The sequence below is a fragment of the Camelus ferus genome, chromosome 18 (genome assembly GCF_009834535.1).
Source record: "Camelus ferus isolate YT-003-E chromosome 18, BCGSAC_Cfer_1.0, whole genome shotgun sequence".
Taxonomy (NCBI): domain Eukaryota; kingdom Metazoa; phylum Chordata; class Mammalia; order Artiodactyla; family Camelidae; genus Camelus; species Camelus ferus.
The window spans coordinates 22,133,527-22,160,573 of record NC_045713.1 but is presented as its reverse complement, the minus strand read 5'-3'; the positions used below and the strand labels follow the sequence as shown (position 1 = coordinate 22,160,573).

Genomic DNA, 27,047 nt, shown 5'->3' with positions numbered 1-27,047 from the left:
ACCCCTCTGAGGCTGGCATGCCCTCCTTCAGTGCCCAGGAAGGCTACAGGAGACAGGGCACGCAGTGCCAGGAGCCCACCAAGGGCCATGCCCGCCAGCCAGGCCCCACCCATGTTAGGTACATTCCACAGTCAGAGAAGGTTCAAAAATGGTTTTATTTCATTATTATCCAAGTACCTTTGAAAAGATAATTGTACAAGTCAGCGCATGAAAAACGGGCTCAGGGCAGCCCCCCCACTGGCCCGGGCCTGAGAACTGTACATATTTACAGGGGCCCTTAGGAAGGAGGGGCCCGGGACCCGCTGAGCCAGTGCTCGTAAACCGAGGGCAGAGGAGGGAAGGCCTCAGTGCTCCGTTGCCGGGTCCGCACAGTGGCAGGCAAGAGACAAGCTGTGTTGAAGGCACTCGGTGACACGTACAATTGGCAGAGGCCCCGCAGGCCCTGCACCCCAGCTCGGGGACAGGCCTGACCAGGGCAGGCCATGGCAGGCGGCTAGTCTCAGAGGGAGGAGCAGAGCCTGTGGAGTGAGCGCCGGGGGGCTGCCGGCAGTTAGCAGCAGGGGCCGCTGGGGAGGTCTCGAGGCGGCCCCAAGGTGGGCTCCCTGCTAGGGCGGACTCTCTGAGTATTCCTACAGAGGAGTGGACGGAAGCCTTTGGGACCCTCAGGGACCTCCACCCACCTGGAAACAGATGGAGCCAAGGGGCAGGCAGCTGTGGGGTAGGTGGCACCTGGCCTCCCACCAAGACCCCATGTCTTCTACACACTCAAGAGCACGTGACTCCGCATGACCTTGCTCTCGGTGCAGCTGCCCCTGCCCCTGGCCCATGAGGGCCCAGCCAGCGCAGAAGCCAGGCGTGCTGGTCAGTCCACCTTCTCCACCTTTCCGATGATCTTCTCCTCGAAGACGGGCAGGACAGCCTCGTCTTCCCGCACTTCCTCAAACACCACACCACAGTCAAATTCGTCACTCACTTTCTTGAAGTAATATCTGCGGGGCAGGGAGGGGTGGTGAGGGTCACCCTGCCATGCCCTCGGGGCCTCACCACCCTCTATGAGCACAGCAGTGTGGCTCCAGACCCTTCCTGCAGGGCACATGAGCTGGTTCTGCCCGGTGCCTGTGTGCCAGAGGGTTGGAAGGGGACAAGCATGGTGACCACATGGGGTCCCCACCCTGGCTTCTGGGTGCCGTGGGGGAGGAGTGGGTGGGCACGGGGTTCCTGTCATCCTCACTGGGTTAACACCCCGACTCAAGCCCAGGCAGTGGCCACTGCAGCCCAGGCCCTCCTCCAGTGGCCATGCCCTCCAATGGTGCTTGGCCATTCAGTGGACAGAGGAAGCCACACACGTAGGCCCACCACGGACTGACCCCAGTTGAGACGCCATCTGCGCTCTGCTCCTCCTACAGTGCCCACTCAGGAGCCTCCAGGAGCTGGTCTCAGGCCAGCAGGGCCAGGTGGCCCAGGGCAAACCCTGGGGGAGGAGAGCCCGCGCTTCTGCAGTCCAGCAAAACTGGGCTGAATGAGGAGGCTGACATGAAGCTGACTCAGGTCACTGCAGCATGGGGACCAAAAGACCCTCAAGACCCCTTAGTCGATTGGCCTAGAGGCATCAGTCAGGCAGCTGGGCCGGGAGTTGGGACCGGAACCCTAAGGCTACCCATGCCTCACTCATTGCAGGGCTCACGCTAACGCCATGGCTGGACAGGAGGATGAGGTGGAGGAGGACTAAGAGATGAGAGACCCCACAGGCCCCACCCCAGCCTCTCACCTGTAGTTGCCTTTCTTTGTCAGCAGCTCCTTGAACTGGCCCAGGGTAACCGCACGGCCCCTCACCAGGGTCCGGTAGGGGATGGGCTCCCCACAGAAGTAGTAGGCCACAACGATACTGTCGCACGGCTGCATGCTCCCACCACCCGCCTTCCTCTGTGATTTCGTCCTGGGGGCAGAGAAGCTGCAGTGATTGCTGGGCCTGGGGTCCCACAGGGCACCCCACCCTGGACCCAGGCTCCCCAGTAAACAACAGGCAAGGCCTGCAGGGGTGAGCTAGGCCATACTCAGGAACGCCACACGTCCACAGGCCCCAATGCCCACCCCACCCACACAGCCACATCCAACCCCTGTGGGCTCACCCCATGCCGTGCTTCCACCCAGGTTTCCAATCCTGTACCAGCCCACGTGCCCTGCTGCGTGAACAGCAGCTCATTGCCTGCCTGCCTCATGTCTGACCAGTGCCTAGGCCTGCCTACTGCCCTCTTCCACCCACTGCAAAGCCCTGGTTTCCCTGTGGCCTGAGCTGGCCGGTGGGCAGCACCCTGACTCAGACCACACAAAACTCGGTGAGCAGGCCCCTCAGAGCTGGAACCTGGCGTAGATGCCTCTGGGGGCTCCATGAGGTAGCCAGGCAGTGGGGACCACTGCAGCCCTGCCTGCAGGCTGGTCTATACTGCTTGTGTCCCAGGGAAGTCTACAGCCCTAAACCTTCAAGAACACCTGAAGGCCGGAGGCTAGACAAACACCACTGTGACGGGTCTTGAAATGGACTTGCCCCACAGCAGAGAGCTTGATCCCAAGACTTCAGCGAGGGACATGAGGCCAGCAGCACCTTCTGCCCAGGCAGGGGTAGGACCTTCATCCCGAAGGGGTGCTGAGGCAGCACCCTTCTCCTCCAGTGTCCCCTGTCCTGTGACCACCCCAGAGCTGCCCAGTGTGCTTGTGCATAGCCCTTGGCCTGGTCAGCTGGGTACGCCAGCATCACATCAGGAAGGCTGCCTGAGCTCACAGCGGGCTCTACTCTCCTAGGAGACCCTCCCCTTCCTGGTGCTCCTGGGCACACCCCAGGCGGACACCTCAGCCGTGTGGCCATCCACTGTTTGAGCCAGGTGCCCAGGCACCTGTTTCCGTCTCTCAGTCATGCGGCCTCCAATTCAGCCTGTCCTGGGAGCCCCCCAGGGGTTCCTGTGAGGGTGCATGCTCTACAGAGGGGTCTCCTGCATCTTCTGAGGCCAAACCTGGGGAATGACCTTTGGGGAGGCCCTGAGCTGCTCAGCACACTGGGCTGCACACGATGAAGTACTGTCTGGGGTCAGCCCGGCGAAGGCTGAGGTGGGGGACCCCTCCTCCTGCTCTGTCTTGAGCAGACGTGTGGGGGTTGGGTGGTCGGCAGTGTCTACACTGTGGCCCACAGGTGCCTGGGGTGTGGACACGCAGACCCCCACACTCCATGTGAGAACAGAGCCAGCTCACTGCACATACAGTGCCCAGCGCTGATGCTTTTGGTCGGCGGTGGGCCAGGGGAATCCCAGTTGCAGCCCGACCCCATCAAGCCAGGAGGTCGCTGACCAGCGAGTTCCAAGGCTGGGTGGGGGACTTGTAGCCAGAACGCAGGAGGCAAGCAGACCTCCTGTCTGGCCTGTTGGTCACTTGTCACCATGTGGACGGTCAGCAGGTCCTCTGACAGATATACAGCTTGCAGCCCCAGCTCTTCAGGCGCAGTGTCCAAGCTCCCATCCCGGCAACAGCTGCGCCACCGCAGGGCGTGGCCCACGGCGTGGGCCGGGTGGACGGCACCAGGAGGACCCACAGGGGGAGCGCACGTACTCTGTCTCGGAGAGCTCCAGGTCCGACACCGCTGGCACCACGCTCAGCACGGGCGTGCACACTGGCCTGACGCAGGAGCGCCCCCGCTGGATGACCTCCTGCACATACCTAGGGAACAACGGCGTCTGTAAGCTGCATGGGCCTGCGGTGGGGCCTCCAGTGGCCAGCAGGCGGAGCGGGGGCTCCTGGAGCGGTCTGTCACCACAAACAAGGCTCCCACTGCGTGAGGCGGACAGGACACCAAACCCCTTCCTGGGCTGTGGTATAGGGCTGGAGGATCAAGGGCTCCATCAGGATCAGTTGAGAGACCAACGCCGCTTCCGTCCGTCCAGAGTTCCCAGATTCCTCCTACGGGCAGACCCCCGGGTTCCCGGAAACACACTCTGGGATCCTGTCACTTCGTCCTGCACTCACAGGAGCCTCTGCCTTCTGGAGAGGAGATGCCTCTGGCCTCCTCCCTGTGGTGTGGCTCTTCCTGCTCCATCTGCCACAGACTTGGGTTCCGGACGCAGGCATCGCCCTGTCCCAAGGAGCTGGGAGGCCTGTCCTGGGGCTCGCTGCCCAGCAGCATCTCTCCCAGCGGTGTCTACCCCTGGGTGCGACGATGTGCGGCCCTGACAGTGACTTCCACTCTGACCGGCCTGGGTGGGGGCGCCCCACAAGGAGGGCCCAGCGACCTTTGCTCTGTGGTCTGCAGCCGTCTATAAAAGTACCACGCACCCTGGACCCCTGGAGTGGCTGAATAGGCGTCAGTAGCCAGAGAGCGGATGTGCTGCTGGGCAGGCCTGCTGGGCGCTGGCAGGAACAGCAGATGATGCCAGGCAAGGATGGTGGGCAGGAAGCCCCTGCAGAGGGTCTGTGCAGCAGGGAGGAGGTCTGCACGCCTCAGCCACGTCTGCCTCCAAGTCATGGGCCTGTCAGATGGGCGCGGCAACTCCAGCACCAGGTGAGGCCTCCTACACAGAGCCGGCTTCCCCGGTTCTACACTAACTAGACAAGGTCACGGGCTATGAGACAAGTGGCCATACATATGGTCACCTTCAATGACCCGGGGGACACATGCAGACTTCTGGCTGGGCCCGAGATAGATGCTGGGGACAGTCTGCACACTGACTCTGACCTCCCCAGAGCAGGACGGCCCCTCACACAGTGAGGCCAGACCCCAGATGCCCAGGTCTGCTGAAGACTGGGTGAGGGGAGCCAGGACGTCCGAGGAAAACACTGGCCACAGTTTTATGACCACATTTCTCTGATTTTCAGGTCCTTCACAGGGACCCTGATCTGCCTGGGAATCCTGATGGGCCATGCCTGGGAAAGTGACCTTAAGGCCCAGCTAAAGGGTCCAGCTTGGAGAGATCACCTGCCCCCATGAAGGCGAGGTCTCCCCACTCCACTGGGGTAGAATAGGGCTTGGCCTGAGGCTACAGTGGTAGCCAGTTGGGCCATCCTAGCCCTCAAGGCCAAGGAGGGCTGAGGGGCTGGGGTTTCTCTAGGAGAAGAGCTAACACCACACACATTTCAGTACTTTCTGCCTGCCTGCACATGACACATTTAGGGAGGCAGCCAGGAAGCCCCAGAACTGCCCCCTCTGAGCTCAGCCTGCACAGCAGCTAATGGTGATCTGACTGTGACTTCCAGCGGTCCCAATATGAACACCAGGCGAGCACATGCGCACAGGGCAGCCACGATGCAGGAAGGACTTCCTCCTCCTTCCCCAGGACAGTGACAACCACCTGCCCTCCAGCCACTGGCCACACACACAACACAGCAGGGGGACCTCAGGTCTTGGGGAACTTCACCCCCAAGAGTGGTACCACAGCACAGAGAGGCCCTGACAGGAGGCCCCCTGCTCTCCCTGAGGCCCCCGTACCTCTGTTTTGAGGGCAACTTGCTGGCTCTTTTCTCTTCCTCCTCCAGACGCCTGCGGGCCTCCTCCAGCTGCGTCAGAGGGTTCGGGGCCGGGTTGGGTGGCATCGTGGGGTCTTGAATGAAGAGATGGGAGGGCTGGACCGAGTTCCGGAGCTGAGCGCTGACCCAGGGATGCACGGCCCCGGGACGCTCGATGGACAGGGGCCTGGAGCTCTCATGGGCCTGCTGCTTCTTTGCCCCGGATGACCTTTAGGGGCAAGAGAAGAAGGTGAGGAAGGCCTCAGGCCCACTACATTCCTCTCACACTGCGGGTGCACACGGTCCTCTCTCGAAACTTGTTTGGAGTCTTATTTTTTGTTTGTTTTAGGTTTTTTTGGGGGAGTTATTTATTTATTTATAATTTACTTTTAAGTTCAATGGATTGAACCCAGGACCTTGTGCATGCTAAGCAGGTGCTCTACCACTGAGCTATACCTACACTTATTTTTTAGAGCTTTATTGAAATGTTTTGTTTTGTTAGGGCGAGGAGGTAATTAGGTTTATTTATTTTAATGGTGGACCTGGAGATTGAACCCAGGACCTTGGGCATGCTAAGCAGAAACTTTACCACTAAGCTCACCCTCCTTGCCTAGCTTTACTGAAATGTAAATCATACCCTATATGAAGACTTTTTTTCCTCTTTCTTCATGAGGACTTTTTTTAAAAAAGTTCTTAGTGTTTTAAAAAATTATTTTAGTATTAAATACTTTTTGAGAAAAACTTGAAACATACAGGAAATTCAAAGAACAAAGTAAATGCAATTTAGAAATAGCTACTCTCAGTATATTTAGTATATTTCCTTCCCCATTAGAAATACTTGACACAACTGGCATAACTCTAAACATATGATTTTTCCTGATTTCCCCTCAACATGGTACCATGCCTTCTCTTTTGTTACTAACACTGAAAACATGTTTTACGTCTGTGTGATGTGCTGTCACTCAACCACTGAATGGAACTCGAGTGAAAACATAAGCCTCTCTCAGCTAAGACTTGAGGCCTCAGAAAGAGGGGCTGAGCATCAGGACAGAAATAAGGGAATTCCAAGAAGAGGCCCCAGGGGAGTGGGCTGACCCAGCGTCCTTGTGATGTCAGAACTGCCCAAGGGAATGTATCTCAGGGAGAGGTAGAGTCCTCCTGGAAAGTCCTATAAGGCTGGCCACAGGGAGGCCCCACCCCATCCCCCACCCCTCACTCCCTGCGCCCACAGGGCATGAGGAGAGCCTGGGGGAGATCCTGGAGCACTGGCACTTAACACAGCCCCTAGCCCATCCTGATGGCAGGAACCAAGGTCTCCCAAGCCTAGGAGACCATTTCCAGACTCTTACTCTATCCATAGAAACTCTCCATTTGGGATCGGGCGAGTGGCCAAGGACAGAGCCACTCCTCATGAAAATCGCAAAAGAGAGAAATCTGGAGAAGCCAAGAATCCACCCTTACTCCAACCAGAGCAGGAGAGGGGCTCCCAGAGAGGCTGCCCCCAAGACAGGCTCGGTGACTGCAGAGGGTCTGGACCCGGGCAGGGGCTTGTTCCAAGGTCATGTGGAGACAAGACTCAGAATGGGTAGGCAGGTAATCACCTGCCTCTCACACACCACTCAAACCTCCCCACTCGTGGCCAGGTGAGGGTCTGGGAGGTCTGCCTGAGGAAGGAAGGGTGACCCTCCCACAGACATGCAGACCCCACCAGCCCCAGGCCCCTGCTCAGCCCTGTCCCCACCACAATGGGTTAATGGGATGACACCGAGACTGATAACACAGAGCAGAGGGACAGAGATTGATGAGAACTGCTCCTTGGTCAGCTGGGGGACGAGATCAGACCTGGAAGGCCTCTCCTGTGGGCTCTGCCTCAGCTCTTTCTTACGGGAGGGCAGCCACGTAACAGCAGGTCCCTCCTTGGCAGGTGAGCTGCAGTGACTTTAGGCTGATCTTACCAGTGGATGCTCCTGCCTGGGACACTGAAGCTCGTCAGTAACCCCCAACCCCACCACAGGACCCACAGCATTGACCTTACGCTGCCACAGACTGGACCTGATTCCACAGAACTCTTGTTTCCGTAGCACAGGGTCTGCAGTAAGACCAGCTGCTCAGAGCAGCTCTAGAGGCTGGCGTGTCGGCTCCACACTCTGGTGCCCATGCCCAGGTCAGGGGCCTGAGTCCTGCTGCCTCTCACCCATGGCCGGCCTTCCGGTGCCGGATGATCTCCTTCTCGCCCTCGATGATCCACTGCATGATCTTCTGGTTCTTCTCCGCATCTTCTGAGGGGCCTGGTGCCTCCACGTTGGTGTTCTTCCCTGACTCGGCCTTCTTAGCATTTCTTTTAGAGGTTGTGGCCACCTTTCCACTGTAAGAGCAAGACCCAGGATACCTGTTGACTCCAGCTGACCTCTGACCCGTATGGCTCAGGGAGGACAGCCCGGGAGGGACCCCACCTCGAACTTGGAAGCCTTGACCAATTGACGCATTCTCACGGCCTCTGCCCCAGCCCTGCAGGGCTGACAGGGTGTTTCGGGCTAACTCTATGGCAGGAAGGGAAGGCAGGTGTCCAGCATGGGCTGGGAGGGCTGGAGCCAAGGGCCAGGCTGTAGCACGGTCCTTTGCCCTCCTGGCCCAGGCCACCCGCCCAGTGCTGGCATCCAGGGCCCGGTCCCTCCTCCTCACCCAGACACCTCTCTTTGAAACAGGCGCATCTGATCTAACCACATTTCAGGACTGGAGCCTCAGTGGCCAGCACACCCAGGTACACATGCCTGCAGTCTCTGTGGTGACTTCGGTTTAATGACCTTTAAAGGTCACTAAACAGAGTCCACAGAAGACACAGTCTCTCACTTTGAACCCCTCCTCCTGGGAGACAGGTGCAGCTTTTACTGACACAGACATAGGATGAAGGAACCGCAATCCCATCAGTCTCAGAGTGCGGGCTGCTGCAAACACTCACCTGTAGGCCAGATTGTCGCTGGCGTTGGGCGCGGAGCCCAAGTTCTCCAGATGGCCGCGGGGCTTGGCCACGTGGCCGTGTAGCTCTGGACCCCACGCGAAGCTGCTCTGGACCCGGCGGGAGGCCTCAGCCTCGGCTGGCTCCTTGGGCCTGGCTGCACTGTGGTGGCCATGGTGGTGGCTGTGTCTGTGGAGGTGCAGGCCAGCTGAGTCCAGCTTTGCCCCCAACTTGGGCCCGTGCTTCCCATGCCCGGGCCCTGCGGCCCCCAGCACCCCCGCCATCTTGGGCATATGTGCACTGTCTGGGGAGCGGTGGCCGGGCCCTGGTGACTGGCAGCCGGGCGTCCTCATGACTCGCTGCACATGCTCATCCAGGATGCTCTCGGGGTTCTCCTCGTGTGCGTCCCGCAGCCCCACGCAGCCCACGTCCGCGTAGCGGGGCGGGAAGTGGTGCCAGGCTGCTGCTGAAGGCAACTTATGACTGGCCCCTGGGGGACCAGAGGACATGTCGCCATCCTCGCCTTCCTCCTCCTGTAGGGAAAAGGCCATCCATCACCTCTTAGCACTGGCTGCACCACAGACACCCCGTGCTTGAGGAGGCAAACAACAGACAAAGAAGCCTGGTTGCGCTGTCCTGAGGGCCAGAAGCCCAGAGCCCAGGATGAGGCAGGGCCCAACAACGGGCTGGAGGGGCCGCCCAAACAAGACGACTCCTAGAGCCTCTTCTGTCCCTGTGGAGTCCCAGGCGGCACTGCTGGGCCCTGGCCAGGCAGCACAGACAGACGAGGACACAGGATGTGAGAGGCACAGGCACAGACCTCCAGGAAGCCTGGCACTGGTTCCCTTTCCTTCTATGTCTCAATGACAATTCTGTGTTTTTTCAGTTGAGCTTTCCTATTCATCGATCTTCTATTTTCAATTATATTTTCAAAAGGAACGTTGCCCTTGTACAGAAGAGCTCTCGGTGTTTGCTTACCTTGCTATATGTGTCTTAATAAATTCTCACATCAAACTAGTTGAATTCCTTTTGACACTCTAAGAGTTTCCATAACCCTATGTGTAAACATAAACATTTGATCACTTTTAATTCCAAAAAAATACATCTCACATTAATTTTCTTGTCTTCTTGAGTTCTCCAAACTAGAATGTTGAGTAACGTGGTCATAACTGAGAACAGCGGGCAACCAAGCTATCCTGCACTTTAACATCAATAAATCTCCAAAGTGACCACAGAATTTCTCACTGGTGCACAAGCACCTAAATGTCATGTGGACAAGCAGGCAGCTGTGGGAGCTGCACCTCAGGGTGGAAAATGGCACCAAAAAGGACAGAGGAGGAGGAAAGGATGGATGGAAGGGACACTCACCCTGTGGGCACTGCTCAGAGCTGCCCCACAGAGACTCAGGCCCCTAGGTTCCCACATCCCATCCTGTGTCCCCACCTTGACCCTTGTGCTTTTGGGATGAGGGGCTGGGGACTCCGGGAGACTTTATGCCAAGTCCTCCCAGGGGCACCGGAGTGTTGATGCTATTTATCCCTAAGGCAGCAGTAAGCAAGAGGGAACCTCCAGACTCCTGGGGATCTATTTTCTTAATAGCTCTGCATGTGAAGAAATTCCATTTTAGGGTTTTAAAATGTAATAGATTTATGTAACTGTTCAGCTATTAGTTTTCATTTTCTCTTGTCTTTATTTTCCCAATTTTACAATGAAAGTAAGTCATTAAAAAATCCATATTCAAAAAAATTGTAATTAAAAAATCTGTAGCTATTTCTCTTCAGAAAGGACTATCACTTATAATGTATAGCATGACTCATACAGCTTATGAAATCACACCTAGTAACAGACTTGAGACTGCACTGCCAGGTGCTTGGCATACTGCCACACCCTGGGGACTGAGGGACGCCCATGGGAACAGACCAGCTGGGGCAGCCGTGGGCCTGAGGCCAGGCTCTCATGATCAGAGGCCACTGCATGTGGCAGCCCACCTGAGCTTGAGGCCCTGTGCCCGCCAATGAGTTCCTGAATCGACACTAGAGAAACACAAGGGGCTATTCGTGTGAACACTTTCTGTTAAGTCAGAGAACACAGTTGGGTCCAGCCCCTCTCCTGAGAGCTTGTGGGCTCCAGGCACAGCTGTAGTGCACCTGCCGGGGATGCCACGGAGAGAAAGTCTAAGACTCAGATGTCAGAAGAGCACACACAACACCTACAGTCTTAGCCGCTGTAAAACATCCCACCCACAACGCTGACCCGCCAGGACCGTAAGTACACACAGCCCCTGAGCCAAGACTAAACACTTGATGGAATGATTCCAATAGCTCAATTCTGTAGTGAAAAGGTGGTGAATTCGCACTTTCTTAAACTTCTTTTACAAAAGGGTGCACACGCTATTTCATAAGAGTTGTTAACAGCGATGTGCTCAGGGCAACCTTGCTCAGAGAGGCAGTGTCTGTGGAAACGCTACTGGGCAAGTAAAGATCGGCCTCAACACACATGACCTGGGACTGAGCTCCCACCAAGGCTCCCTGTATTTCATGGAAACTGTTTTGATTTGCTTTTTCAGAGAAGGCCATTAGGATGGTAAACTATGCTTCTAACTCAGTAGGCCTCCGATGGACCCCAGATAAGAGCTCCTCGGCAAGCACACAGCCAGTGCCCGCAGCCACTCCCTCCCCCAAATAGTGAGACGAAGTCAGTGGAACCCAACGTGGTGGGTTTCTGTCGGGTGATCTCGGGGAGATCACTGAATCACGGGGACGGTGGAGAGGACAGCTGGACAGCTCAGGCAAAGCCCTCAAGCTGCACCTTCACTGCCCACAGGAGGGTCACTTGGTGGCCATGAGGGAGGGAGGGAGAGGGGACGTATGTGCACACGAGCACGTGAGACGTTCATGCCGGTCACTTCCCAGCACGCACTGCCACCAGGCTGCGACCTCACTTTCAGGTCTGTATGACCACACCTACCTATCTCGTATCTGCTATGAATCCCAGGTCTGACACGCTATTTGAAATCTGCCTGTTGTCTCCAAGTAGGGGGAAGAAGAGGGGAACCAGGCCCCTTGTTTCAGGGCTCAGAGTGACATCCAGGAGATGTGGAGCCCAGGACAGCTGCTGTGGGGCACAGGCAGCAGGAAAGGAGACCGCCAGGTGTGACCACCCACTATGCCCCACGCCCACCCTATGGCAGGGCCTCAGACTTCAGGTGCCCCCAGCCCACCTAAAGGACATGTAATTTGGAACAGCAGGGTCCTCTCAAGGGTGCTGACAGGGTCTGAGTGGGGCTCAGGTTCTGTATTTTAAACAGGAATATCAGATGATCAGGTGGGGAAATAATTCCTTCAAAAAACATCACATTTTTGAGTTTCAGTTGTAGGACAAACCTATCGAGAAGAGAATGGATCCCTGATCTAAAGAAAAATCAAAGGCCTGTGTGCCAGTGACACCAAGGCCCACGGAGTCCAGGAAGGACCGGGCACTGCAAGGGACATTTGTCACCAGCAACTCAGACAGCGTCCCCAACGTGTGAAGCACATCTTATAAGATGACACCCAGGGCAACAAAAGCAAGAATCTTCTGGCAATTATGGGCAAAAAAGTATTAAAGCACATAAATTACAAATATTATGAAACTTCTTAGCATCCAATGTTTCATTGAACAGAGCCTGTGCCCAGACTGAAAAGCCATCCTGCCCTCAGAGGTGACAAGCGGGAGCCTCTGGCCCTTCCTGACACATGAACGCTCCACTTAGCTACCACCACCCAGAACTGGCAGTGCATGTGAGGGGCATCTCAGCTCCACATGCTAAGGGGGCACATGGGACACTGCCGGACAAGCTTGGCGGAGGGAGTGCCGGCACACAGTGAGCCAGGAGTACAGGCCAGGCCTGGGCGTGGGGGCGGGCGTCACAGGAGAGCAGGCCCTGATTAGCCCCTGAGAGGGGGTCAGAGGTGTCGGGAGTCAGTGTGCAATCCAGCGGGGTAGGCGGTGCTCAGGAGACCTGAAGGGAGCACCTTAGGGTCCAAGGGGCCCTAAACTTAACCAAGTGTAATGACCCAACTCAGAGACCTGGCCTGGCCTCCCGCCGGGACCCACTCACCATCCGCACACGCTTTAGCCGCTCCTCCAGCTTCTCCTCGGCCTCCCGCGTCCGCTGGATGGCCTCTAGGCGGTGGATGAGCTCCGCGGCGAACTTGTGGGGCTCCACACGGACTTCCTTTGGCATTCGGTAAGTGCGCTGCAAGGGACACGGTTGGTCAGCCCACGCAGTGTGGACCTGCACCCCAGCCAAGGCAGCCCCACCCCGGCCCCGCTGTGGGTGAGCAGAGAACATGTGGCATCTGAATTTTACTCAGAGCGAGTGTTTACTTTTCCCCTTCCACCTGGGAATCAACTTCCTCCCTGCCTCCTTTCTTGTCAGTACACTGTCCCTTCACCCAGCACTGACCCAGCAGTGGGAACACAGTGGACACCACGGGTCCAGACACTGAGCAGGGCAGGAGCTCAGTCTCTGAGGCAGAGGCCACGAGGCAGTGTCCAGCAGGCCACTCTGGTGCCCTGAGCCCAGATGTGTCCTAGACTCAGGGCCTCCAGACTATCCTGGAGAAGCACTTCTCATGTGATTGGCCAGGCCAGGACCCAGGGAGGCCCGGGGCCTGAGGCAGAGGCGTCTGGGCAGGGAGAGCAACGAAGACCACTGAGGAGGAGGACAAGCCCTCTGGCCTGAAGGACTGGCAGCTCCCTGCAGAGCCTGTCCTACAAACAAGGGGGCAGCAGCCCTGACATGCAGGTGTATGCTGACCAGGCTCTGGAAGAGGGACACAAAATTCAGGCACAGGCAAAGTCAGAGGAGAGGTGGGACTATAGAGGGCTCTCCTTTTCAGAGAATGGTAATTCTACCATGTATTGTATGGCAAAACTTTTGTAACTTTTCTTGGGGGATATAGCTTTGTTTGAAATAATTTCAAATTAAAAACAGGAGGAGCACAAAGGACTCCTATGCAAATTTCGCCTAGACCCCACCTGCCATCATTGGCAACACTGTCAGTTCTCCCGCAGTCATTGTACTGCTCCTGAGCCAGCAGAGAACATGCTGCACACATGATGCCTGTTAACACCTGAACACTGAGTATCTTTAACAAAGACCAAGAACATTCTTGTACCTAACCATAGGACAATCTTGTTACAGTACTGTTATCAGAAACCTTATTTCAACTTCATCAGCTATCCTAATAATGTTCTTTAGAGCAAAATGTGTTCAAAAAACCTAAGCCACCAAGGACTAAGTGAAGGGGGATGGGAGCAGCAGGGGTGCTGCCATGAGGAGGACGCTGGGGTAGGGAGGGGAGGCCCAAGAGAGGGTGGGTCTAGAAGGGCCTGGGGACAGGATGGCATGCAGGACGTCTCAGACCTCTGGGGGGCGACTGGCTATCAGGAACCCTGGCCTTCAGACTTAAAGACCAGGTGGGAAGGCACAGGATGGGGATGGAAACCCTCCCGTCAGTGGGCTCTGGATGTGGTCCTGACTCTGCACACCCACTTCTCATCTAGAAAACAGGAGTAAGAAGAGTCCCTGATTCCTCAGAAACGTGTAGGTTTAGGTAAGAACGTTACCTGAGGGGCTCAGAGACAAATGGGTGGGGCTGATGCTGATCATGACGGACTCAGAGGTGGCCACAAAAATCTGAGAGGGGCCTGGAGAGGGAAGGGGCTGAGTGCGAGCAGAGGCCAACACTTGAGAGGTGGAAAAAGTTGGTGCAGAAGGCCAGGCAGGGGGTTGTCCTAGAGCCAAGGAGGCCAGACCTAAGGAGGGGCAGTGAGGGTGTCCAGTGCTTCTAGATGGTCCTGGAGGACTGGGCAGTGGGATGGCCAAGAGGTCGAGACCCTGGAAGGAGTCTTCATGGGCCAGGCGTCTGGATAGCAGAGGACCTGAGGCCAGCCCTGTCCCACCAAGCTGGCCAGCCAGAGAGGCCTGGAGGCCAAGAGAGCTGGAGCAGAGAGCAACGGGGCTGAGCTGACAGCAGGGTGTCCAGATGGCGAGAGCTCATGGTTCTGGCCAAGCAAGAGCAGAAGGGAGAGCTCTCGAGGAGGCCAGGCCACATGGTGAGAGGGCACGCAGGACGGCTCGACCCTGCAGCCGGACACACACCCGCTGAGTGAGTCCATTCTGGAAAACAGCCTCTAGGCTGCACAGATGCGATTCCAAAAACAGGAAAGCGGTCAGAAGTTACAATAATTATCAAATTTATGGAAGAATGGTAACCTTTCCAGCTTTGAAGAAATAAAAAAAAAACACGCAAAGGAAAAAAATTCAAGTAAATAAAAACGTGAAACTTCTGAAGAATTAAAAAGGCCAAAAAGGAAAAGAAGAGGACCCTCTCTCAGCTTTAATGATTTCAGGACTGGATATTTTGTGACTGGAGGCCACTGGCTCCACATGCTGGCACCTCTGTCACCTGTACACATTCCCCCCACCGGCCCCCAAAACCCCTGGAGTCTCCCAGAGAGGACTGCAGAATGCAGCAGACCGCCCGAGAAATGCCATTTCCCAAAAAATGATCTGCAATAGCAGAGAAGCCCACACAGCTGGTCTGCCCAACTGCGCCCCGGCTCACTGGACCTGCCTCCACCACCTGGTGTCAGGTCTGATAAAGAAATGTGTAGGGCTCCTGGGGCACAAGCCACAGAAGACACGACCCTGGTGAGCAGAGAAGGGAAGCAGCGTTCTCGTCCTTTAAGTTGGAGGAGTCCACCTGAGTTATGACGGACGAAGGGTGGAGTCTCTTCACCTTGAACTTCACACTGCACCTTCTGCCCCAACTACATGGCCAGGCTGAGCATGAGCCACCATCCAGTGCTCCCAAACGATGGCATCGGGGCAGAGCTCCTCCCTGTGACTTGCCCTCTCCGAGTCCCTGCAGCCGCCTGCAGCACTGGGGCTCCAGAAGAAGCCCCCAGGCTACAAGTCAGCTGGCGATGCATTTCTCCTCATGCTCACCATCCACTCAGCATGTCCGTTTCCTCGAGCCTGTGCTCAAAGCATGGGGCTGGGAGACACAGATCCTCCGAGGGATGCAGGACCCCCACTCAGGTTGGGTTCGGTCTAAGTGCCCACACACAGACCCTGAGCCACCTGGCAGGAAGCCTGAAGGGCCTCTCTGCACTCCACCTCCCTGCTGAGTTAGCCCTGACCATCCAGAACCTGTGGGGGAGACTTTTCTCACTTCTGGAAGCTTCTCCCAGTGACACCTTTGGCTCTGGTCCCTCCCTTATTCTCTCTGCGCCGTGTTCTGAGAAGACTCTCCCCGGCTCTGTTCCAGCTCATCAATTTTCTTTTTAGGTTTCATCTAATATTGTTTAATTTTTCAAATAAAAAAGTCCTTATTCTGAAAAAAATTTCAAACTTGCAGACAAACTGCAAGACCAACACAAAGAACGTTGTTTCTGAATCTTTGACAGGAAGCTGCCTGGGGTCCTGCCCCCTGGACTCGCTGGTGGGTTTCCTACAAAGAGGACATCCTGACACAAGCACGTCCGGACCCTGGGTGTCCCCCTCAGCCGGGCTGGTGCTCAGGCCTCCTCCATGTGGAACAAGCCTTAGTGTTTCCTTGACTTTCAAGACCCCTGACCTTTGAAAATTAGAGGCCAGTTCTTGGGCAAAACAGCTCTCAATTCAGGCTGTGTCCTTGCAGATGCAGCACCGGTCTGTCCTGTCACTGACTCAGGAGGGCCTGGCAGGTCCTCCCGCAAACTCACTTTTCTCCACTGGGAGTAAATACTTTGTGAGAGGCAATCGGGGATGATGGAGACACCCTGCTTTCACCAAACTCTCAACTCCTTTGCTACGTCAGCATTGGCCCATAAGTGCCACTCTCTAGCACTCACTCCAATGCTCCAGCCATCTGGGTCTCAGCCAGCAGGGGCCCCTCGAGCAGCTCCCGTGTCCCCTCATGCCCTTACTTTCAGGTACCTCTTCTGCGCCCCCTGCCCAGCCCTGGTCCCCTGAGAAGAGCAGAGAAGATGCATGTGGCCACAAGCCAGGCTTGGGTTCTCCCCAGGGGGCCACCTGCAGGCAAGCAGGCACATGCCTGTGCTCACACATATGTGCACACACACACGTAAACACACACTACTCAGTGTCTTCCAGTCTTCCCTAAGCAGACACCATCAGTGCCTGGTTCAAGCACATTAGTGCCGAGGGCTGGCTGGGAGATGACAAAATGCTCTTCTAGGAAGTAAGAACGAACCAACATCCACTCCTCTTAACCATGAATAATCACTTTTCTCTTATTTGGAAATCAAAGTATCTGTAGACAAACTACCATATATACACTATATGAAATAAATAACGAGGTCTTACTGGATAGCACAGGGAACTGTATTCAGTACCTTATAATAATCTATAAAAAGAAAGAATATGAAAAAAAATACATGTATAACTGACTCACTTTGCTGTACACCAGAAACCAACACAACATTGTCAATCAACTATACTTCAAACATGAAAAAAAAAAAGTATCTGTAGAGAATCGAAAAGACTAAGGAATCTGGATGCAGGGTGGGTGTGTACAACGACCCTGAGGAAACACCCACTCTCCCTGCACGGAAACCACCAGGGAGACATGAGTCCCCTTGGGCGTGGCAGGTACTGGCAGAGCTAGACCTATGTAAGCTTTCCTCATCTTCCCTCCAAGGTATTCCCCGCTCAGAGTCAACATGTCCAAATGAGGCAGCTCATCATTCCCTCCATCAGCAAAGGGGCTCCTTGCTGGCCCCGCCCTGAGCTGGGCTCTGTGAAGCCTCCCTCCGCCCCGGCCCATAATCAGGAGAACTACTGTCATCTCACTATTTTTATCCAGGAGGTGAAGCAGAGACAGCTCTGAAGGAGGCTGACGCCTGGTTTCATTCTGCACAAAGCAGTGCTCGGAGACTCAGGAGCAAGGCTCCGAGAGGCACTGCCAGGCTTTCCAACAGAGCCACCAGCCGACACAGTCTGGCCAGGCCTGGGCATCAAGCTGGCAGCAGAGGCTCAGAGCCACTCTCCCACCTCAGGGAGAAGCACCTCACTTCACACAACGGGAAGGACTGCGTGGAGGGCAGTCCCAGCCTTTCTAACCAACTGCGCGGGCGCAGGCCCATCCGCCACAGGGCATGAAGGCCTGGACCACACGCCACGCCTGCACCTGAGCCGAGCTCACAGGAAGCCAGGTCAGCGCCACGGGCGGCCCAGTAACAGTGCACAGAATGGGTGGAAAGGGGCCCGAGAGGCAGGTGAGCCCCAGCTTGGAGGCAGGGAGAGTGAAGGCTGTGGCGGCAGAACTTACAGGAATGTGAGGTAGAGGCACCCGCCCGTTGACCTGGACGCTCTCCTGCATCTCCCGGCGGTGCTGCTTGCGGATCCTGTATGGTGGGATTCCATCCCTGTCGGGAAGAAACAGTCCAGTGTGAGCACAAGTAGAACGGCTCAGCAAAGCTCAGCTGAGCTCTTTATCATCTCAGAGCAGGGCTGGTGCAGCTGACTTTTCTGAGGCCTGACAGCTAAGAACAACTTTCACATTTCTAAAGTGGAGGAAGAACATGTGACAGAGATGGTACAGGGTCCTTTATAAAAAACACCTGCTGCCCCCTGCTTTGTTGCCTGGGCAGGATATGGTGTGCCTACCCAGAAAGAGTGCTCTAAATGGGCTGGAAACATTTGAGGGCTGCAAAATGGGTGGTCAAGACAATCTCGATGACGTTGGAAAAGATTTCCAAGGTTCCTATACTCTGCTTTCTTCCAGGGTCATTGGTAAAGCAGTGTAATCTCTCTGAGGGATGCTCAAATTAGTTTTCTTGATGTAAGTTTTAGTTATAAACCCTTTTGAAAATTATGATAAACATATAAATCAAATTCTGTACTGCCTTTAACATTACTAAAGCACTCATTCATGAGACAGGCCAGATCTAATGGGTGACACACTGTAAATACGCCATCCCTAAAAGCTCTGCAGCACTCTCCCGCTATTTAAAGCTACTCTGGGGAGCACAGCAGTCAACAGGAGCCTTGTCTGGATCCCTGCTTTCATGTCCCTGAAGGATCCTGCAGTAAGCTGCCTTCTCCGAGAGCTGGAAAAGACGGCTCTTCCAATCCTCTGCTCCAAAGACCCCAACCTCCCAGTTTTCTGATGGGTATAGTGAACATTTGTGCCAGTGATTCCTCCTGACCCCTCACCTTCTTCTCAAGCACTGCCCTCAGGGAAGGTCCTGGCAGAGCAGTGGTGTTCTTACTGGACAGCAGGATGCGAACACACAGCCATGGCAATTCTGGTCTCATTGCACTGACTGCTGGACAGCCTAGTGAAGCCACCACTAAGCCCCTCAGTGCCCCAAGCACAGTGCTCAGTGTGTCCTGGTCTACATCCTGGGCAGATGCACACCCACAGCTCAGTGGCTTCGTTGGCAGGCAGGGCTGCAACATTCTCTCTTAAAATCACACCCCAGAGTGCAGCCTGGGTGAAAAGGGTGCATTTTGGTTCTTTGGTTCAGAGCAGGGCAGAGAGAGACTGTGATGGTGCCCCGGTGTCCCTGGCTGTCAGAGCCCCGCTTAGGAGCCACAGTGCAGCTGGCTCAGCGATCCAGTGGGGGACAGAGTGCTCAAGGGGATAGTCATTAAGACACAAGAGAGTCAAGTGCATCTGAATGCACTTACACGCCCTAGGGTTTATTCAGGTGTCCTGAGCCACCACCCTTGTCTGTTTCTCATATACTCTGGGCACCTGAATCCACACATCTCTAAGGATCAGGCACTGGCCTCAGACATCCACGTCCCAAGTCAGTGGACTGGGAAGCATTTCACCACATGGATGAGCTATTGAGTGCAGAAGCCCCCAACAAAAATAATTTAGATGAAATACACCATCCTATTTATTGCCTCATGTACATTCAAGTGTCTGTCACAAGTTTACATTCCAAATTCTTACCTATTCCTGTATTTCTGAGTCTCAGTGTAAATCAAGATAAACAGAATATCAGGGAAAATTATTTTTTAATTTTAGATCTTCCCTTTAGCAAACATATGTCCTTTTCCTGGAGAAAATGAAGAGATTAATTTTCATTGTAGTAACAGAGTCTCGGGGAAGGAGAAAACAGATCTTATGTTGTCAGCTGCTCCTGGAGGTCTGAGGGGCTGCAGCTCACTGTTACTCTTTTATACAAACTTTATATTCATGGCAGATGCTGTTACAAACCCCCAGTGATTTCCAATAAGAAATTGTTAAAAACATTTTATATTAAAGATTCAAACTAAAGGAGGATGTAATGATGAATGTGAAAATCACACATGGGCTCAACCTGACAGGATGATGTCCACACCACGTGGTCACCAAAGGGGAGAGAGAAACCGTCCCAGACGCATGATGTGGGGCCGCCTAGGGGCCGCCTAAGTCTGCTCTGAGACAGCACGTGACAACCTGTCCTGTTCACTAGAGGGTGCAGGGCAGGAAGCACGCCCCTTTTTAAAAACACAGGCAGTGCAAGGCACGAACTGGGAAGACAGCACACAGAGCAGGTCCCAGCATGGGAACGCATGCTCACCTACAAAGGCAGGATCAACAGCATTCTCCTCACATAAAGCTGTCTGACCTCCAGACTCTACACCCAGAAGGGACAAAGTCCCTGTGATCCACTGACAGCTTTTGGGGCCGCAACCCCACATGCTCTTGCAGGGATAAGACACCTGTGGATGCAGACATGGGCTCAAACCTGCTCACTTCACAGCCAAAGGCTGACCCCCCTGGCCCTGGGCCTGGGCCCAGCCAGAACCTTCCCCTCAGTAGTGCTCAGACAGCAAACAGCTACAACCAAAAGTGAGGCAAGTCTGACACCCATGGGAGGCTAAGTTAGGGCCCCATGTGACCCAGCAGGCAGACAGGCAACACCCTGATGTGACAAGGGCATGTCTGACACCATCAAACTTCTGACACTTGCTGGGGTCCCAAAAGCCACTTGCCAAAGAAGGTGTCAAAAACAAGCCCTTCCCACAAGGAGGGCTTCCCTGGAGAGGACAGTGATAGACGAAGTTCACTGTCACCATTGAGGGATGTAGAGGCACAATATTGCTCATGAGGCCCCTGAGACCTCCTGGACGTGCAGCCTTGCGGCTGCCCCTGAGCCATCGGGCAAAGAGGCTGGCACAGAGCCACAGTGAGTGGATGACATGCATTCTACATTAAGAGGGGGTGAGCACAGAGCAGGATGGGCTGGAGATGCCCTGCACAGCTGTGCAGCCCTCGGGGACAGCATGGTATCACCACCCGGGCCTACCCTGGATGTGCACCCCAGACACGAATACCAGAGAGACCTAGAGCCCAAGGCTCCGTCCCCAGCAGCGCTGAAGCCTGTCTCTACCTCACTCCTTGGCTTTCCCCTTCCAAAAGTTCCAGCAGCCTCAGCCTTGGAGAGGAGCAACTAACGCGGAAGTCGGTTCTGGTTTACATTAGGGGTTTTAATGATGCTCCCGGCACCGTAGATGCACTGACGTCAAGCTGGGGGAGGACCACCAGACACCCTCTGCAAACTCAGCCCTGCTGGGCTGGCCCAGGCTGCCACTCAGAGGGGCTGCTCTTGCCAGGCAGGGGTACTTACACGCTGCTGTCGGTGAGGGACAGGCTATCAGCATCGCTGGACAGGCTCTGCTGCTCACTGTCGTTGGCGCTGGTGGCTGGGGCGAGTGCATAGCCAGAGTTGACGTAGTAGGGGTTGATGGGCTCCCGCCAGGATCCATACCTGTGAACAAGGACGGCACGTCAGCAGCTGCCAAACAACATCCTCTCAAATTAATCCAGAATCACCTGATATCCTAATACCTGAACTAAAAATGCAAACAATTCAGGAAAGAGAGCAGAAAGGGCAGGCATCTCCACCCCGCCTCTAGCCCCACCATTCTTCCCAGAGAGGTCAGCATCTTCCACATCTCTCCTGCGTCCAGGCAGACATGGAAGTGGACACACAGCGTTACCTGGGGTTGTTTTTAATGCACGAAACTGCATACGGGCCACAGCTGTTCTGCTCTTCCTGCTTCCATAGAGCAGAGCCTGCAGACTTGTGCACGAGCCACAAAGCCAGCCCACCCTCCCACCACCTCATGGGGTTCTCACAAGAGCCTGATGACACAGCAGCCAGGACCCCTTCACAAGGGTCCTGAAGCTGCCCAGGACTCTCACACACAAGTCTGAGAACTGTCCCAGGATAGACATGGGGGATGGTGGGTGAGGGGGGCCCGCGGGCTTAACAATGGCTGTCATGCTGTCCTCTGGCCACTTCCTCCCAAAAGTAGTGACCATCCAGCACTCCATGGCTGGGACCACCACCACGCGTCATGTGCCGAACCAGAAACCAACCCTTGGTTTTAGTTTGCATTTCCCTGGTTGATAGTCAGGCTGGCCAGTCTGGGGTGTCACTTAAATTTCTTTCCCTTTATTTTATTATTTATTTTAATGGCGGCACTGGGGATTGAACCCAGGACCTCATGCATGCTTAAGCACACGCTCTACCACTGAGGTATACCCTCCCCTGCAAGTTCTTCCTCTTTAAACTATCTGTTCGTACCTTCTGTCCATTTTCTATTGGGCTGTTTATGAGTATCTTAATGATTTACAGGCGCCTTTTAAATATTCTATTAACTTCTCATTATATATGTGAAAATATTTTCTCTCTAAATGTCACTTTTCAACTATTTACATTGAGTTTGGTATTACAAAACTTTTTTTATTTCTACAAAATCAGATTTACCAATCTTTTCCTTTACACATTTTCTTTGTATCTTACATAGGCCAGCCTTCCTCATTATAAATATATTAAAGATTATAAATATATTACTCTATTTTTCCTGAAATGCTTCAATAGCTTTTTTTAATTTAGATTTTTACCTGAAATACGTGCTTGTAAAATCTACCTACTCCCTCGCACCAAAATGGAGAGCCAGCTGTCAGCACTACATACTGAATAATCCACCTTGTTCTGAATGCTTTCAGATGCCATCCTTCCTCACACCTGACTCCCCTCACACACGCACCCACTCCTGGAGCCTAGGCTGTGCTGCTGCGTGCTTGCTATCCCCACACTGCCTCTTCCCCCCTCCCACTGAAGCCTCCCTTGGCAACAATACCGGTCAGTCTCCACAGCTCACGGTGAAGGTGGGAAATGACTGAGAGGTCTCTGAAGGCTATGACACGCAGGGGGCCCACCAAGCCTGGGTGGGTGCCCCCCAGCTCCCGCCTCATGTCTGATCACAGCGCTGGTGAACAGCAGCCTGCACTGACTCTGGGGACCCAGGCTGAGTCACCTCGTCCCTTGGACTTGAGTGTCCTTGGAGTGGAAAGAGAAGAAACCAGAATGCTTCCACGTCAACGCAGCCCCGTGTGGACACCCACCTCTGGATGAACAGACCCTCTGGAAGGCCCAGTTCATGCTGTGCAAACTCAGGAAAAGGCACTTTAATGAGCAGTCCCAAGCCCTAGGTATCTCAGATGCCTGTCACACAGAGGACAGAGCTGGGTTGGAGAGAGGCCCCACCAAGCAAGGCCATCTCCCTTGGGGACCTAAGCTTCCATGCTCCCAAGGCCACAGACACCAACAGTGCAGCCACAGTGCTCCTCCTATTCCACCGAAGCAACGGCAGTGGATGGTGATGTGGCTCGTGACTCACCCACCAGCTCAGGATCAGGTGCTTGTCACCTCATGCCACCAGGGGTGGGGGGGGTTAGTCACTCAGTCACCAGGGTCTTTCTAACCAACCCACTGCAGCCTGAGGGCATCCTCGGAGACCACTAATGTATTCTGGGCAAATGAGGGCAGCGGCAGGGCTGTAAAGGCTCTCAGGACGCACCACATCTAAAGGCTTTACGGGAAGGGATGGGGACATCTTCTCAGACCTGGACAATCCATCCCTAGGTCCCATGTTTATGCTGATGTGGAGCAGACAAAACGATAGAGTCTGCAATGTCACTTTATTTCTAAATGACAGTCATTCCTCTGGTACTTAAAAAGTAAAACCACCAACAGTGTCACTGTCACAAACACTGTACTGGAACTCTCATCACAGGGAGCTCTAGGTTGTGTCTCAGTATCCCTGTGACATCACAGCCAACACCCCACACACCCTCGGGCTGCCCTCACCTTCCCCCACGTGGCAAGAACCATATTGAGCAGGACCAAGCCTTCAACTCCAGTACATCTGAGATGGCCTGCCTTCCTCCCCAACAGGTCCTGGGTGTGTCTTCCATGCGTAGAGAAAGTCCACCTTTATGGCAAAAAGCAGGAAAAACGTGGATCCCCGCCAGGCAGATCTGCAGCTGCCAGGACAGAGCAAATCCCACTTGAGCTCCACACTCAGACACAAAGGGAAGAAAAAGCCAGACAAGACAGCACAGGAAAGAGGAAGGGCTATCAGTCAAGGAAGGGTTCACCTCTTTAAAGTTCTGGCAGTGAAGCTGGCTCTTAGGATGGAGACGGTTCTGCTCAGCCCTGCAGCTGGGCCTTCAATGCCAGCTGACAATAAAGTTCTAGGAAATTCCACAGGGGACACCTGGACGCTCCCTACAAGACAGCTGGGAACCAGAACTGGGAGGAGTGTGCTCCTTGCGTGTGCAGACACGCCCCGCACACAGACAGGCATTTAGGGAAACTTCGAGCTTTGCTGCATCTTTCGAGTCCTCAGAATAAAACCTGACGGGACCCCGCATTCTGCCTCCGTGTGGCCTGCTCTCTGGGGTTGCTGTTTGCAGGTCTTGGCTTTCCATCCTTTCACATTTAACCTCCCTAGATCCTTTTACTTTTGTGTGTTCTTTGTAAGCAGCCAGCCTCTTCCAGATCCACCTTGGCCATTTTTCCTTTTAATGGCGTCATTTGGTTCTGCTGCGTCCATTTGTGGTTACTGAGAGAGGACCCTCCATCTCGTCATTTGCTTTCTGTTTGTCGTATCTCTTCTGTTTTCTTTTGTTCTTTCTTACCTTCTTTTGGAATATTTATTTTCCCTGTCCTCCCTCTAATAAAGTAATAACCCTTTTACTATTCTTTCAGTGGTTCCTGTAAAGATCACAAGAGGTACCCTTCATGCATCAAGTCCAATTAACACCGTCCAAATCAACCCCACTCATCTCCTCCACACCCATGTGCTGCTGGTACCTGGATTTAATTCTACGTATGTCTCACACCTCACAAGATAACATCATCATCATCATCAGTCTTGTTTTTTTCCGCCAACGGTCACCTAGAGTTACCCACATACTTGCCCTTTCCTTCCTGTAGAAGGCATCTCCACCTGAGAGCACTTTCCTTCTGCCTGAAGAATATCCCTAAATACATCCCTCAGTAAGGGGCTGCTGGTGACAATTTTCTCAGTGTCTATTGGTCTGAAACTTCTTGATTTCCCTTTATTCTTTAATGGTATTTTCACTGGGTTAGAATTCTGGTGGGTAATCATTTTCTATTTCTTGGGAAACTTGTGTGCTTTCAGTGGAAATGTAATATGGTACAGTGACCATGGAACACAGTACGGTAGTTCCTAAAAATTAGAACAGAATTACCATGGTTCAGCAATTTCACTTCTTGGCATATATTCACAAGAACTGAAAGCAGGATCTTGAAGAGACACTTGTCCACCCAGGCACTTTGAAAATATCACTCATCATCATCGACCTCTCCGCCTTGCTCCTAGGAAGGTGAGGAGGTGCCAGACTCGCCCACCTGCCCCGCTTCCTAAGGCCAGAGTGCCACATCACTCCCACATCTGGGATGCACAGGGCTCTGTCCTCTGTCCATCCCCCATTCCTTACTAAATCCCAACATGCCACAGACCAGCAGCTGGCAGCTCAACACTGACACACATACATCTTCCGAGGGTGGGTGGGTGGGAAGGATCCCCTTCCTCCCAGGCCGGCCTCAGCCCCTGGAGGCCAAGGGCCAGCCACTTTCCAGCTTGCCTCCCTGGGCTCCCTTCTCCTCACCTGGGCTGCCACTCCTTCCTGCTTGGTTAGCTCTCCAAAGGCTTCAATCCGGTTAAAAAAAAAAAAAAAAATTTCCCAGCGTTTCTGGCCATTTTCAGCAGGAGGCTTGCCTGAACTGCCTGTTGTCCAAATGTGATTCCTTCATTTAAAGTGAGACCTCCTATCTCCTGGAAACCCTCTGGATGAAAGATGACGCCTAACTTGCATGGCTCCCAGGCGGAATGTCATCAGACCTCTCCGCCCGCCCCACCACCTGCAGCCCGACCAACACACTCTCACCCAGAGAGCAGCCCCACAGAGCCTGGCAGGCGAGGCCTCACAGAAGCACTTCTCCATCTCCTATCGAGCATCCTTGAGCAAGAGTCTTGTGACTTTTTACTCAGAAATTCAGGCACAAACTGCATTATGCTTCACATTATCCTCGTTTGTTGTGGCACAAAAATAATGCCTTAAGTGGCTTACCAAGAAGTCCGCTCAGCATTCTAGAAACAAGCTCAACTTCCTGCCCTGCAGTGACCACACGCAGCATCTGAGCAGCAAGGCTCCCATTCCCTGGAGGAGACAGTCCCTGCGCTGTCACCTTCATGGCAGTTGGTTGGGAACGTCAGGGACCAGACACCTCTCTCCCTAGACTATCTCTCCTAAGCAAGTTGGGAGGTTTCTGAAGAGCACGTAAGATGCGGTTCTGTGTTTGTCTTTTTTAATGTTTTAATCTGGCCAAATAAAACTGCAGTCACCTCAGGCATCTCCTAAAATTATATTTGTAATTCTACTGGTCCCCAAATCCTAAACCTGCCTGTGGGACCCTGATCCTTGCTAGTCACTTGGGCTTGGCCATTCAGAGTTACTAACTGTAGCGTGGGGTGCCCACCGCACTTCTGTCAGGTGAGAAGCTTCAGAGCAGCACCAGGCATGACGTGCTCACTTGCTGATTCAGGGATGCGGCCCAGCTACAGTCTGAGGTTCTGCAGGAGAGGAACCTGTCTCCCAGCCAGCGCTGCTGAGAACACAGCCAGCGAAACAGAGCTTGGGATGCGGCAGGGGTGGTAACAATGACAAAGATCATTTTAGACGAGGAAAATAAACAAAGACTAGAGGAAAGGAGCTAGTTAGCCACGTGGCACACAGTCTCCTCAGCACAGCCCTGTGGCGCCCTCTGGGCCCTGGTCCCCAGCATCACGCGGCCCACTTCCTAACCCTGGGTGGCTAGAGTTGTTTCCCACCTAGGCAGCCTTGTGTCTTGCCCACAGTCCTTCTGCTCGGTGCCACACGTGCTGGAATTGGTAGGGCTGACCCCTAAGAAGTCACTCTCATCTTTACCAAATACCTGCACTTCACTTAGCTCGAGTCTCACCACTCCCCAAGCCCGAATCTTATGTGGGTAGATTGGCCTGGGCTCTGTGGGGTTCCTGCTCACACTAGGGTGCTGGATAAGTACAAGTGCACGCCGTTAACAGAGATCTGCCTTGGGAGCTATCGGGGTGGGATGCTTGTCACTTAGCTGAAATCATTAACCCAAAGGAACATAAAGTCCACTCCTAAGACAGCACCTCCTCCATCAAGACCTACAACCCACTAGTGGGGATGAGTTATACCTTCTAAATGAAACAAACCTTCCTGAATGC

The 27,047-nt window shown here is 54.2% G+C and overlaps 1 protein-coding gene across 2 annotated transcripts in view; it reads right to left on the bottom strand.

The window, feature by feature from the left end:
* Window positions 1-136: 136 nt before the first annotated feature.
* The window catches only part of AXIN1 (axin 1), a 58,661-nt gene continuing 31,750 nt past the window's right edge, over window positions 137-27,047 (bottom strand). Inside the window, exons 3-11 of one of the 2 annotated variants that reach the window (XM_032460697.1) lie at window positions 21,062-21,202; window positions 17,764-17,860; window positions 12,540-12,677; window positions 8,444-8,973; window positions 7,679-7,849; window positions 5,468-5,713; window positions 3,598-3,705; window positions 1,769-1,936; window positions 137-989 (exon numbers count right to left, since the gene is read on the bottom strand). In XM_032460697.1, coding sequence (XP_032316588.1) covers window positions 863-989; window positions 1,769-1,936; window positions 3,598-3,705; window positions 5,468-5,713; window positions 7,679-7,849; window positions 8,444-8,973; window positions 12,540-12,677; window positions 17,764-17,860; window positions 21,062-21,202 — 1,726 coding nt within the window. In that variant the 3' untranslated portion in view covers window positions 137-862. The remainder of the gene's footprint in view (window positions 990-1,768; window positions 1,937-3,597; window positions 3,706-5,467; window positions 5,714-7,678; window positions 7,850-8,443; window positions 8,974-12,539; window positions 12,678-17,763; window positions 17,861-21,061; window positions 21,203-27,047) is intronic. The other variant, XM_032460698.1, reaches the window with a different exon arrangement.